Source organism: Chiloscyllium plagiosum, chromosome 13, assembly GCF_004010195.1.
Source record: "Chiloscyllium plagiosum isolate BGI_BamShark_2017 chromosome 13, ASM401019v2, whole genome shotgun sequence".
Classification (NCBI taxonomy): Eukaryota; Metazoa; Chordata; class Chondrichthyes; order Orectolobiformes; family Hemiscylliidae; genus Chiloscyllium; species Chiloscyllium plagiosum.
In genome coordinates, this window is record NC_057722.1 from 58,017,256 (window position 1) to 58,031,142 (window position 13,887).

At 40.2% G+C, this 13,887-nt stretch overlaps 1 protein-coding gene across 11 annotated transcripts in view; it reads left to right on the top strand.

The window, feature by feature from the left end:
• The window catches only part of LOC122556090 (LIM domain containing preferred translocation partner in lipoma), a 376,029-nt gene that overhangs the window by 131,942 nt on the left and 230,200 nt on the right, over positions 1–13,887 (top strand). For all 11 annotated transcript variants that reach the window (XM_043702536.1, XM_043702544.1, XM_043702540.1 and 8 more), the window contains one exon: positions 6,331–6,552. In XM_043702536.1, coding sequence (XP_043558471.1) covers positions 6,342–6,552 — 211 coding nt within the window. In that variant the 5' untranslated portion in view covers positions 6,331–6,341. The remainder of the gene's footprint in view (positions 1–6,330; positions 6,553–13,887) is intronic.

The window sequence follows — 13,887 nt, forward strand, 5'->3', positions numbered from 1 at the left end:
TCACGGATAGTTAGGTCAGGATCACGGTGAAGCAGACTGGGATCACATTTAATTAGGTCAGGATCACAGTGAACCAGACTGGGATCACGGATAGTTAGTCTCCTCCGACCTATCACCCTCTCCTTGACCTCTTTCCACCTATCACATTTCCAACGCCCCTCCTCCAAGTCCCTCCTCCCTACCTTTTATCTTCTCCTGCTGAACACTCTCTGCTCATTCCTGAAGAAGGGCCTGTGCCCGAAACATCGAAACTCCTGTTCCCTGGATGCTGCCTGACCTGCTGTGCTGTTCCAGCAATAAAGTTTCAACTTTGATCTCCAGCATCTGCAGACCTCACTTTCTTCTCTTGTTCTCAATCCTTCCATCAATGGGAACAGTTTCTGCCTGTCTATTCTGTCCAGACCCTTCATGGTTTTGAACAGTGTGATCAAACTTTCCCCCAGTCTTCTCTTCTTCATGAACAGTCTCACATTTTTTGATCCATGCTTGTAACTGAAATTCCTCACCCCTTGAAGCATTCTTCTATTCCCGTTTTGCACTCCTGCTCCATTCCTTCACAAGGTTCTTATAGTATAGCATCCAAAATTGTACAGAATGCTCCAGCTGAGGATGAAATAATGTCTTTACAAGTTCAGAATAACCTCCCTGCTCTTGTACTCCAGACAGTAGTGATAAAGCCCAGAATACTGTGTGCTTTATTAACTACTTTTTAAATCTGACCTGCCACTTTTGATGAATTATGCACGTGTACACCCGGGTGTCTCTGCTTATGCACTCCTTTTGAATTCTACCCTTTATTTTATACTCCTCTCCAAACTCTCCCTCCTCAACTGTTTCACCTCACATTTCTATGCATTGAACATCATTTGGTATCTATCTGCCTTTCCCACCAACTTATCTACACTATCATCACTATAGTTTACAATATTTGAAGTTCTGCATCATCCTCTGACTTTGAAATCTTCCCCTGTACACACTGGTCTGTATCATAAATACATAACAGGAAAAGCAAGAATTCCAACATTGATCCTTGGAAAGATTCACTCCACACCTTCCTCTCGAACGTGCCCCAAAAAGAAATCCATTGACCAATAGTCTGTTTCTTCTCACTTAGCCAATGTTGTGTCTATGATGCTTCTATTTCATAAGCTTTAACTTCACAAGTCTGTTGTGAGCCACTGTAACAAATGCCATCTACATCACTTCACATTATAACATCCATCAATCCTCTCTGTTACCTCATCAAAAACCTCCAATAAGTTAGTCAAGCGTAATTTGCCCTTTAATTAATCCCCATTTGTACATGTGACTTTTAATTTTGTACCAAATTATCATTTCTGGAGGTTTTTGTGCCTCTGAAGTTAAACTAACTGGCGTGTTGTTTGCAGGCTTAGATTTGCACTCTTTTTGAATAAGGGTGTTATATTTCTAAAATGAAGTATGACTGAAAATCTATTTCCAAAGCCTCACAATTTCCAATCTCACTTCACAGTTGATGCATCTCACCCGGTCCAGAAGCATTGTCAAATTTAAGTACGCAACCTATCCAATGCCTTTGAATGTTTGATCTACCTTCTCTTTCACCATGACCTTGGGCAGCATCTTCTCTCTTGGTAAAAATAGATATCAAGTACTCATTTAATTCCTTGGCCATGTCACCAGGATTTATGTGCTAATTGCCTTTTTGGTCCCTATCAATCTTTGTTCTTCCTTTTACCATATTTTTACTATATATATGCCTGTAGAGGACTTCTGAATTACTTTCTTATGTTTGCTGCCAGTCTCTTTTCATATTCCCTCTTTACTTATTTGTTTTTACACTTCTCCTGTAAGGATCTGTGAAGTCCTGGACACTGGCACCAGTACAGTGACCACCAGAAATGTACTGGGCCAGTATTTTCGCCAAACGCATAAGGAGACGATTTTTAACTAAATAGTGAGGATATAGGATCATGTGGTAAATTTGGGAACATGTGGTAAATCAAAGAGTAGAGTCAAAACTAAAAATATAGAGTTTTAAAATGGGAAATAATAAAAAAGCCACAATGGATAGAGAGTACAAATTTAAGAGTTAACCCAACAGAAAGACTAAAGTTTGCAAAGACAGTAAAAGGATAAAGCTTTTCATCTCATACATAGTATTTGAAACTATAGTGATTGGAACGAGGGCCAGGTGGGTCTCATTGTCTATGAGGCCCTTGATTGAGTTTGTTAAACTGGGCCACTCAGGGAACCCTGGCTTACAGAAGATACACACCTGCACACACACAACATGGGTGCTGGGGAAAAAAATAAGCACTACCGCAGTTAGGCGGTAGTGTGGGGGTTTTAAAAAAAAAATTTTTAAAAGAAAGAAAAAAAAAGAATAGGAGTGCCAGACATTAAAAAAAAAGAAGATTCAGACAGTCTGTTCATTCCAAGGACTGGCTCTGTGCTGGCTGATCAGAGATCATATACTGTGCACATGTAAATAAAGGGTGACTTGGTGACAGGATACTGGCCTCTGTGCAGTTATTTCCGAAACAAGATGGATGAAGCAATGAGTAAATATGATCTGGTAGCCATTACAAAGGCCTCTTCTAACATCTGTCAGAGGGAAAAACATTAGAAGCTATTATTAAAGTTCTAACACAGCACTTGGTTAAATTCAAGGTAATCAGACAGCGTTGACATGATTTTGTGAAAAAAAATTGTATTTAACTATATTCTATTGTAGTTATGTGATGAATTAAGATAAAGGGATGGAAGAAATGGTTTCCAAATTTGCTGATGACACAAAGATAAGTAGGAAAGGAAGTTGTGAAGAGATTGGCATAAGAAACCTGTGAAAAAAAAATGAAGAGTACAGTAGGAAATTGTGAAATTGTCCATTTTGGCAGGAAGAATAACAAAAGATTGCCTAAATAGTGAGATATTGCAGAGTTTGGAAAATGGACCTGGGGGCTGTTGTGCATGAATCCAAAAAGGTTAGTATGCAAATACAGCAAGTAAATAGAAAAATTAATAGAATGTTATTTATTTGAGTGGTTTGAATACAAAAATAGTAAAGTTATACAAGGCACTACTAAGACCGCAGCTGGAGTTCTGTGTACAGTATTCATAATTTTCTGTAAGAGAATGATGAAAATACATTAAAGATGTTTCAACTCAGGTCGACTAAATTAATTCCTGAATTGAGAGACTTGTCTTATAAGGAAAAGTTGGACATGCTAGATCTCTACCTGCTGAAGTGTAGAAGAGTCAGTGCCGACTTGATTGAAACATAGAAGATCCTGAGATATTAGATGTGAGAGAGGGTGTTTCCCCTTCTGGGAGAAGTCAGAGCTAGGTACTGCTGCTTAAAAATCAGGGGTCACCCATTTAATACAGAGTTAAAGCAAGGGTTGTGAATCATTGGAACTCTTCTGCTGAAAGCAGAGTTTTGAATTTTTTTAAGGTGAAATTAGGTAGATTTTAGTTTATCAATGGGTGAAAGGCTATCACGAGTTGGATTCACTATGTTAATGGACCTCTATCCCAGACCCTATGCTTATATCTTTCATGATGGGCAGACAGTTAGAATGAGAGAAAGACAATGTGGCATGTAAAAGCACAGAGCAAGTGGAAGCTGTTTGTCTGGGGAGGCTGTCTGTCAGAGAAACTCATCTCATACCACTTCCCTGCGACCCTTTCAAGCAGCACATTCTAGACCCTAACTACTAACTGGTGAGGAAAAAGTTTTTCCATCATTTTCCTGTTGATTCTTTTACCAATTAGTCTTAGTCAGTGTTCTCCCATCTGTGATACCACCACCAATAGGAACTGTTCCTCCCTATCGAGTCTGTCCAGACTCCTCATGATTTTGAACACCTTGACCAAATCACCTCTCGGCCTTCTTTTCTCCAATTTCTCAATTTCTCCAATTTCTCCACAGTCTCAAATTCTCCAGTTTATCCTCATCACTGACATTTCTCATCCGTTGAACTATACTTGATTGTTTTCTGCTCTCGCTGATAACTTAAATCTGTCCTCATGTGGGGTTGAGAATAGCAATGTTCTAGTTGAGGCTGAACCAGTGTTATATATGGTTTTGTGCCTGTATTTTATACCTTTTTGTATAAAGCTGAAGATCCCAGATGACTTCTTAACCTGTCCTGCCACCCTTAGTGATCTATGTTAACATACACCCAGGTTCCTTTGCTATTTAGAAGTGTAGCCTTTATTTATATTGTCTTTCCCTGCTTTTCCTATCAAAATAAATCACTTCATACTTCTCTGCTTAAAACCTTACCGCCAACACGTCCATCCATTGATTTGATTTGATTTGATTTATTATTGTCTCATGTACTGAGATACAGTGAAAAGTATTGTTTTGTGTGCTAACCAGACAAATCATACCTTCCATAAGTACATCTGGGTAATGGAATGGAATTCAGAATGTAGTGTTACAAGTACTGAGAAGGTGCAGAGAAAAATCAACTCTAATATATGAGAGATTGATTCATAAGTTTGATAACAGAAGGGAATAATCTGTTGGTACCTGTTTTCAAACTTTTGTATCTTCTGCCTGATGGAAGAGGGTGAAAGAGAGTATAACGGGGTGGGAGGGATCTTTGATTATGTTGACTGCTTTCCTGAGGCAACGGGAGGCATGGACAGAGTCAATGGTTTGCATGATGGGCTGGGCTGTGTTCACAACTCTGTGTAATTTCTTGCGGTCTTGGGCAGACCGGTTGCCATACCAAGCTATGATGCATCCAGATAGAATGCTTTCTGTGGTGCATTTATAAAAGTTAATAAGAGTCATTGTGGACATGCAGAACTTCCTTAGCCTTCTGAGAAAGTAGAGTCGTTGGTCTGCTTTCTTGACTGTAGTATTGATGTGGATGTACCAGAATAGGTCATTAGTGATATTTACCAATATGGGCGGCATGGTAGTTCAATGGTTAGCACTGCTGCCGCACAGTGCCAGTGACCCAGGTTCGATTCCAGCCACAGGTGACTGTGTGGGGTTTGCACATTCTCCCTGTGTCTGCATAGGTTTCCTCCGTGTGCTCTGGTTTCCTTCCCCAGTCCAAAGATGTGCAAGTTAAGTGAACTGACCATGCTAAATTGCCCATAGTGTTCAGGGATGTGTAGGTTAGGTGCATTAGTCAGGGGTAAATGTAGAGTAATAGGGTAAGGAAATGGGTTTGGGTGGGATACTCTTCAGAGGGTCAGTGTGGATTTGTTTGGCCGAAGGGCCTGTTTCCACACTGTAGGGATTCTATGATTCTGTGACTTACCCTTAAGAACTTGGAACTCTCGATCACCTTCGTCTCAGCACCGTTGATACAGACAGGGGCATATCCTCCACTCTGCTTCCTGAAGTCAATGGCCAGCTCCTTCATCTTGCTGACTTTGAGGGAGAGACTGTTGTCTTTACACCATGCCACTAAGCTGTCTGTCTTCTTCCTGTACTCTGTTTGAGATCCGACCCACAACGGCGGTGTCATCAGTAAATTTGTAAATGGAATTACAGATGCATTTGGCCACATAGTCAACTGGTTTAAAGAAAAGATATTGATACAGAGACATTAATAAAAGAGACAGAGAACTCAACTGTCAGATATAAAAGTAACTAAAAGGGATTGAAAAAATAAATCTGGAAGACTACATTTTGACAGGGATCTGGCAGTGAGCTGAAGGTCAATGTTAGAGCTGGAAAGTGATTCATACAAAAGTGTTGGATTCTGGTTGAGTGAATGAGGTTAGTGCTCCTGGAGAAAAGAAGGGCTTGCATTTATATTGCACCTTGGATATCCACTAGCCATCTGAGAGTGCTTTACAGTCAATTGTGTAGTTTTAAAGTGGTCTTACTGTAACAGAAGGCAAAATGTACATAGCACACTCCCACAAATGCCTACATGATAATGATAAATAATTCTTTTTCATGATATTGATTGGAGGATAAATATTGCCAGGACCCCAGGAGAACTCCCCTACTTTTCTTTGAAGTCATATTCTGAGTTCCTTTATGTTCACCTAAACAAACAGCTGGAGACACAGTATAAGACCTCATCTGAAAAACTGTGCATCTGACAATACACTGGCATGTCACCATGGAGTTCTGTGCTAACAGTGTTCACTGTGAAAATTTGTGACTCACACAGCTGACACCCTTAGGAGGTTTTGATGTGACAAGTTGATAGGTTTAGGGTGCTGGATCATGTTGAATGGACTGAATGGCCTGGCCTATTCATAGGAAGAAGTGATGTTGCTGTAACATGTTTGGTGCCGCATGAGCTTCTAATTGAGATTCAAGCTTTCCTCTCAGTGAATAATCTCTTACTTCAATCTGCTTTGTTTTAGATTGGTAAATAATGTCCAATCCAACTTGGCTGACCCCATGGCAGACTGATGACTCTGGGCATGTACCAGCTCGAATGGAAACCATGGCATCAATTGCCACACCCAGTATCTCCATATCTACTCAACAAACTCCAAAGAAATTCGCACCTGTGGTGGCTCCAAAACCCAAGTTTAATCCCTACAAACAGAATGGACAGCCCCTGGGACAGGTGCAAACTGAAAGTAAGTTGAACAGAATTCAAATCTACTATAAAAATGCATGTATGGTGTACAAACCTGATGTCGCTGCAAGTTAGGTGTAATATGTTTCTTCATTCTTTGCTATGAAAATCATTGGCTGCACCAGAATTTATTGCCTATCCCTAGTAGCTCTTGGAAAGGTGGTATTGAGCTGTCTGCAATCCATTTTTTTTGTAGGTTTTCTGTTAGGAAGGAAGATCCAGGATTTTGACCTAGTGGCACTGAAAGAATGGTGACATATTTCCAAATATGTTTGATGAGAGACTTGGAGGTGAATGTACAGGTGGTGGTGATGTTTCCATGTATCTTCTGCCTTGTCTTTTTAGTGATTTGAAAGTCACTGCTAAGGAGCCTTGGTGAATTCTGCAGTGCATCTTGTAAGTGGTAAATACTGTTGCTACTGAGCGTCGAAGTTGGAGCGAGTGCATGTATAAGATGCTGAGTGCAGGATAATTAACTCTTTTAATGGTTTCTGTTTTGTAAATCACAATAGGCTCTGATGGCTATATACTTGGTCTTCATTTCAGCTTATTTGTGCTGTGTAATCTTGGCTTGGGTGTGAAGTTCCTTTTACTGAATTAGACTGTCAACCCAATTCATGCAATCAGTGGCTGTGTAAGCAAATACCTAGGAAGCCTGTGAAAGGATGTTTGAAATGTTGTGGTTTTGGTGTCTCCTTTCTGATGCCTTTCAGCTTTCAAAGATGTAGCCATCGGAGCATCCAGTCTTGTTCAGTTTGAGATGTGTCAGTTTTATACTGCACACTTCGAACTGTGGTTATGCGTAACTCTTCTTATTTCTATCTTTGTCTTTTCCACTCTCTAAATGTAAATCTATCACTAAATCTCTTTTACTTTTTGTGTATGTTTGTGCCCTGGGACTCACCATCTGTCTGTCTATGCTTTCGTAACAATGTGCCTGCCATTTTGATGTGAGTAACTTCATGTTTCCTCACGCTCTGAAGTAGCAATTTGCTCAGTACCATTTCCCTGACTTTTCCCTATTATTTTAGGCATTCTTCCCTTCTAGATTAATTTCACTCATGTAAGCCAGGATTAAACCCGTCTTTTTTTCTGTTTGTTTTGGGCATGTGGGTGTTAATGATTAGACTAACGGTCTCTTGCCCATCTCTAATTATTCAGAGGGCAGTTAATGGGGAAGCACATGACAGTCGATCTGGAGTCACATGTAGGCTGGGCCAGGTAAAGCTGGCAGAATTTCTTCCCTGAAGGAAGTCAGTGAACCAGATGGTTTTTACAATAGTCACTCATGGCGGAATTTGAATCCTTGTCCTCTGAACATTACTCCGGGGTTCTGGATTGCTAGGCTACTGACATTGCCACTGTGCCACCACCTCCATTACCACAATGCATTCCAGATGCTAACCACTTGCAATATGTGAACAGCTTTTCCTTGTGTCGTCATTGCTCACTTTATAAATGACCTTAAATTAGTTCCCTGTCTTGTTATTGTTGATTCCAACAATGTGAAGAGTTTCTCCCAAATATGCTGTCCCAAATCTCTCAAGATTCTGAATAAATCTAGCAAATCCCCTCTCAACGTTGTTTCACCAACTTCCCCAATCATTATACATCACTAAAATCAATGAAGAGCCCTACAGAATTTTCTGATGTAATCAAACATCATCATTGCCCCAATTCTCTCCCTCTCTTATAATTCCTCTGTCTTGGATGATTGGACAATTTCTTTGTCCATCGTCTCTCTTCCACTTTGCCTTTGAATTTCTCTCTTTCTCCCCTTTTCACCCCTTCTTTTATGTTCCATCCTCTTCTCTTGATCCTTCCTTTCCCTCATCTCACCATCTGCATCTCATTATCTTTGTCTATCTGCTGCTCCACATCTCTTTGGTAACATCTGGTCTTCTCTCCCATTTTCTATGTTGTGTAATTTTTATTAATTTTGCTCCACCTGTCTCTTTCTTTCTTCCTTTCTCTCTCGGGTCACTACTAAACTGGAAAACGTTTGCTGATAATTATGCCCCATGGCTCCAGAAGCCATCATAAAATGTGTAAATACCACCGCAAAGACCAAATTTCATGACTGACAGCACTTCAGGACAAAAGCAATTCACACCAGGTTTGTAATTCCCCAAAAACAATTATTTGCTTGTATGCACACTTAACTTTAACAAATGACAGAGAAAAGAAAGGTTTTCTGATTGACTATACTTCTCAAACAGTAACATTGTAGAGTCATTGAGTCATAGAGATGTACAGCACGGAAACAGACCCTTCGGTCCAACTCGTCCATGCCGACCAGATATCCCAACCCAATCTAGTTCCATCTGCCAGCACCCGGCCCATATCCCTCCAAATCCTTCCTATTCATATACCCATCCAAATGCCTCTTAAATGCTGCAATTGTACCTGCCTCTACCATTTCTTCTGGCAGCTCGTTCCATACACGTACCACCCTCTGCGTGAAAAAGTTGCCCCTTAAGTTTTTTTTAATAGCTTTCCCCTCTCACCCCAAACCTATGCCCTCTGGTTCGGGACACCCCCACCCCAGGAAGAAACTTTGTCTATTTATCATATCCATGCCCCTCATGATTTTATAAACATCTCTTCTATTTTTGTATATGTTTGTGCTGTATGACTCACCATCTGTCTGTCTATGCTTTAGTAACAATGTGCCTGCCATTTTGATGTGAGTAACTCCATGTTTCCTCGCAATTTGCGAGGAAGTAGCAATTTGCTCAGTACCATTTCACTGACTTTTCCTTGTTATTTTAGGAATTCTTTCTTGAGGTCACCCATCAGCCTCTGATGCTCCAGCGAAAACAGCCCCAGCCAATTCAACCACTCTCTTCAACTCAAATCCTCCAACCCTGGCAACATCCTCGTAAATATTTTCTGAACCCTTTCAAGTTTCACATCATCCTTCCAATAGGAAGGAGACCAGATTTGCATGCAATATTCCAAAAGTGGCCTAACCAATGTCCCATACAGTCACAATATGACCTCCCAACTCCTGTACTCAATACTCTGACCAATAAAGGAAAGCATACCAAACACCTTCTTCACTATCCTATCTACCTGCGACTCCTCTTCCAAGGAGCTATGAGCCTGCATTCCAAGGTCTCTTTGTTCAGCAACACTCCCGAGAACCTTACCATGAAGTGTGTAAGTTCTACTAAGATTTGCTTTCCCAAAATGCAGCACCTCACACTTATCTAAATTAAATTCCATCTGCCACTTCTCAGCCCATTGGCTCATCTTATCAAGATCCTGTTGTAATTTGAGGTAATCTTCTTTGCTGTCCACTACACCTCCAATTTTGGTGTCATCTGCAAACTTACTAATTATACCTCTTATGCTCACATCCAAGTCATTTATATAAATGATGAAAAGTAGAGGACCCAGCACCGATCCTTGTGGCACTCCACTGGTCACAGGTCTCTAGTCTGAAAACCAGCCCTCCACCATCACCTTCTGTCTTCTACCTTTGAGCCAGTTCTGTATCCGAATGGCTTGTTTTCCCTGTATTTCATGAGATCTAACTCTGCTAACCAGCCTTCCACAGAAAACCTTGTCAAACACCTTACTGAAGTCCATATACATCACTATCACCTCTCTGCCCTCATCAATCCTCTTTGTTACTTCTTCAAAAAACTCAATTAAGTTTGTGAGACATGATTTCCCATGCATAAAGTCATGTTGACTATCCCTAATCAATCCTTGCCTTTCCAAATATATATACATCCTGTCTCTCAGGATTCCCTCCAACAACTTGCCCACCACTGACGTCAGGCTCACTAGTCTATAGTTCCCTGGCTTGTCCTTACCACCTTTCTTAAATATCGGCACCACGTTAGCCAACCTCCACTCTTCCGGCATCTCACCTGTGATTATCGATGATACAAATATTGCAGCAAGGGGCCCAGCAATCACCTCCCGAGCTTCTGACACAGTTCTAGGGTAGACCTGATCAGGTGCTGGGGATTTATCCACTATTATTTGTTTCAAGATATCCAGCACTTCCTCCTCTGTAATAAAGACATTTTTCAAGATGTCACAATCGACTTCCCTACATCCATATCTTCAATATCCTTTTTCACAGTAAACACTGATGCAAAATACTCATTTAGTATCTCCCCCATCTCCTGCGGCTCCACACAAAGGCGGCCTTGCTGATCTTTGAGGGGCCCTGTTCTCTCCCTAGTTACCCTTTTGTCCTTAATGTATTTGTAAAAACCCTTTGGATCCTCCTTAACTCTATTTGCCAAAGCTATCTCATGTCCCCTTTTTGCCCTCCTGATTTCCCTCTTAAGTATACTTCTACTGCCTTTATACTCTTCTAAGGATTCATTTGATCTATCCTGCCTATGCCTGACATATGCTTCCTTCTTTTTCTTAACCAAACCCTCAATTTCTTCAGTCATCCAGCATTTCCTATACCTACCAGCCTTCCCTTTTACCCTAACAGCAATATACTTTCTCTGAACTCTCGTAATCTCATTTCTGAAGGCTTCCCATTTTCCAACCATCCCCTTACCTGCGAATATCTGCCCCCAATCAGCTTTTGAACGTTCTTGTCTAATACCATCAAAATTAGCCTTCCTCCAATTTAGAACTTCAACTTTTAGATCTGGTCTATCCTGTTCCATCACTGTTTTAAAACTAATAGAATTGTGGTCGCTGGCCTCAAACTGCTCCCCCACTGACACCTCAGTCACCTGACCTGCCTCATTTCCCAAGAGTAGGTCAAGTTTTGCATTTTCTCGAGTTGGTACATCTGCATATTTAATCAAAACATTTTCTTGTACACACTTAACAAATTCCTCTCCATCTAAACCCTTAACGCAATGGCAGTCGTAGTCCGTGTTTGGAAAGTTAAAATCCCCTACCATAACTGCCCTATTATTCTTATAAAAAACTGAGATCTCCTTACAAATCTGTTTCTCAATTTCCCCTCAGATTATTAGGGGTCTATCATACAATGCCAATAAGGTGATCATCTCTTCCTTATTTCTCAGTTCAACCCAAATAACTTCCCTGGATGTATTTTCGGGAATATCCTTCCAAAATACAGCTGTAATGCTATCCCTTATCAAAATCTTGCAGAGTTAAAAATGTTCACCACTTGATTTTTACAAGTTGCAAAACTCTCCTGACAGTTCAGCTGTATAGCAGTGTCAGACTTTCATTTCAGTTTATACTAACATTGGAAAGATACGTCGTCCCTTGTACACTTTCCTCTGTATCGTCTCCTTCTGTTCTGACACATTGGCAGCTGATTCCCAAGATAATCACATTTAAAAGTCTCTTCGTTGTTTTCAAATCCATCCATAACCTCATTCTTCCCTGCCTTTGTAGTTTCCTCAGCACTACAAGGCAGCCCCACAGCACTAATATTCTCTCAGGATCTCCCTCTGATTGTGAAATATAATTACCAACCTCCCACCATCACTTGCTACCTGGCCACCAGCTTTCCACTCGCCTCACTGGTTCTATTGTCAGTATCCCTTCGTTTATTTTATAAGGGTTGGTCACCCTGTCTTTGAGCACATTTTTAGTTACCTGTACTAACAGCTTCCCAACAATTCAGTGCCAAATTTTGTTGGATCGTATTCCTGAGAAGCATCTTTGGATTTTTCACTGCATTTTTAACTGCTTGTTTATTGTTTTGTTTTTTTCTCTCTCTCTACATTCTGCTGCCCTTCCTCCCTACCGCTTGCCATCCTTTCTTCAACCTTCTTTCATCTTTCTCTTTTTTTAAAGAGATTGCTCTATTGAATTGACCTTAACTTTTCTTTATTGCTTTATGTCTGGAGTGTAGGTCTGACGAGATAAGAATGATAGATTTTCAACCCTAAGGCTATTATTGAATAGATGGATTTTTGTCAAAATGTATCTCTAGTCATTGTTACTGAGATTTTTGTTCTCGATCTACTCGACTAATCGCCTCATGGAATAATGCTTTAGTATTGTTTGATAAAGACATAGTGGTGTAGCTTTTTGCCTTGCGCTCATCGGGATAGATGCAAAAATGCCAAATTTCATAAGGAGCAAGAACTTACATTGCATGAAAAAGGTGTTGACTGGTTGGTAAATTAACTTGGATTGGTCAAGGTGTTGTGAATGTACAAGGGCTCTAAAGTCCCACGTGATTTTGTTTCATTAATTAAAGGTATAGTTATGTGTTTTTTTTCAGCTTCTATATAATAGCTCTCTGTGTAGGATTATATGTACTTTTGGCAAATGTAAATGAACAGTACTCTAAGCGTGATTGATAATCTCCAATAATCATCTGTTGGCATGACTCTTGACACATTTGGGATTGTTCAGCCTGATTGTGGGATCACATCTTTAACATTAGACATTAAGTCCCAAATTTTGCAAGCAAGGGACGGTTGAGTATGGTCAGTACTCTTCCTAATGCATACAGTTTAAGGAATATTTGATATGAGTTGTCAAGTCGGACATACATTGCTCATTTGTGTCATAGCAAACCATCTTTTTCATGCAGTGGAATTGTTGCTGCCTTTGAAATTTGGTTTTCTTGCATTTGTCCTGATGTTTGCAAGACAAAAACATTCAATAAAATGTCTCTTCTCTTTAATTAATTGCATTTAAGTTTCTTTTGGTGATATTTGGATTACCAGTCCTGTAACATTATATCATGTTTCCCACACTTTCTCATACACATTGGAACAATGACGATTCTAAATGATCTTGAGTTTGCTCCTTTATCGATCACTCTTTAGATTGTTGGAGTCAAATAATGGTAGATATCATCTAACAAAGAGTGGTCTAATTATAGCATGGTGGCTTATATTCATGTTCCTGGGTGTTAAGAGTGCTGAAAGTTGTCTGACACAGACCACATTAGTGCATTGTCTATTTACATGTAAACAGTGCAGTTAATACTTTAAATCTGCACAGGGAGACTGGCTGTCCAGTTCTGCAATTAATCACAATTTATTTTGTACATTTGAACCCAACATACAAGGGGGCACTTTTTGAACATTTTGAGCATTTGGATGAATAACGCTTGCATTTCCCTAGTGGGATGATCCCAATAATGAGGAGCAAGTGTGGCAGACATTTTGCTCACCACAAAATCCCAGCAGCAACAATGTAAACATGACCAGACAATCTGCTTTCAATCATGTTTTTCCCTCAACCAACACCAGCCCTGGAGTAAGGGAGAACTCTCCAGCTCTTCTTTGCAATTATGCCTGTGGGATCTTTTACATACAGCCGAGAGGGCAGGCAAGTTCTCTGTTTAATTCCACATCCGAAAGATATTTAATAAATTGAATGCACTGTTCGCTTGAGCTGAAAGTGTTTTCCT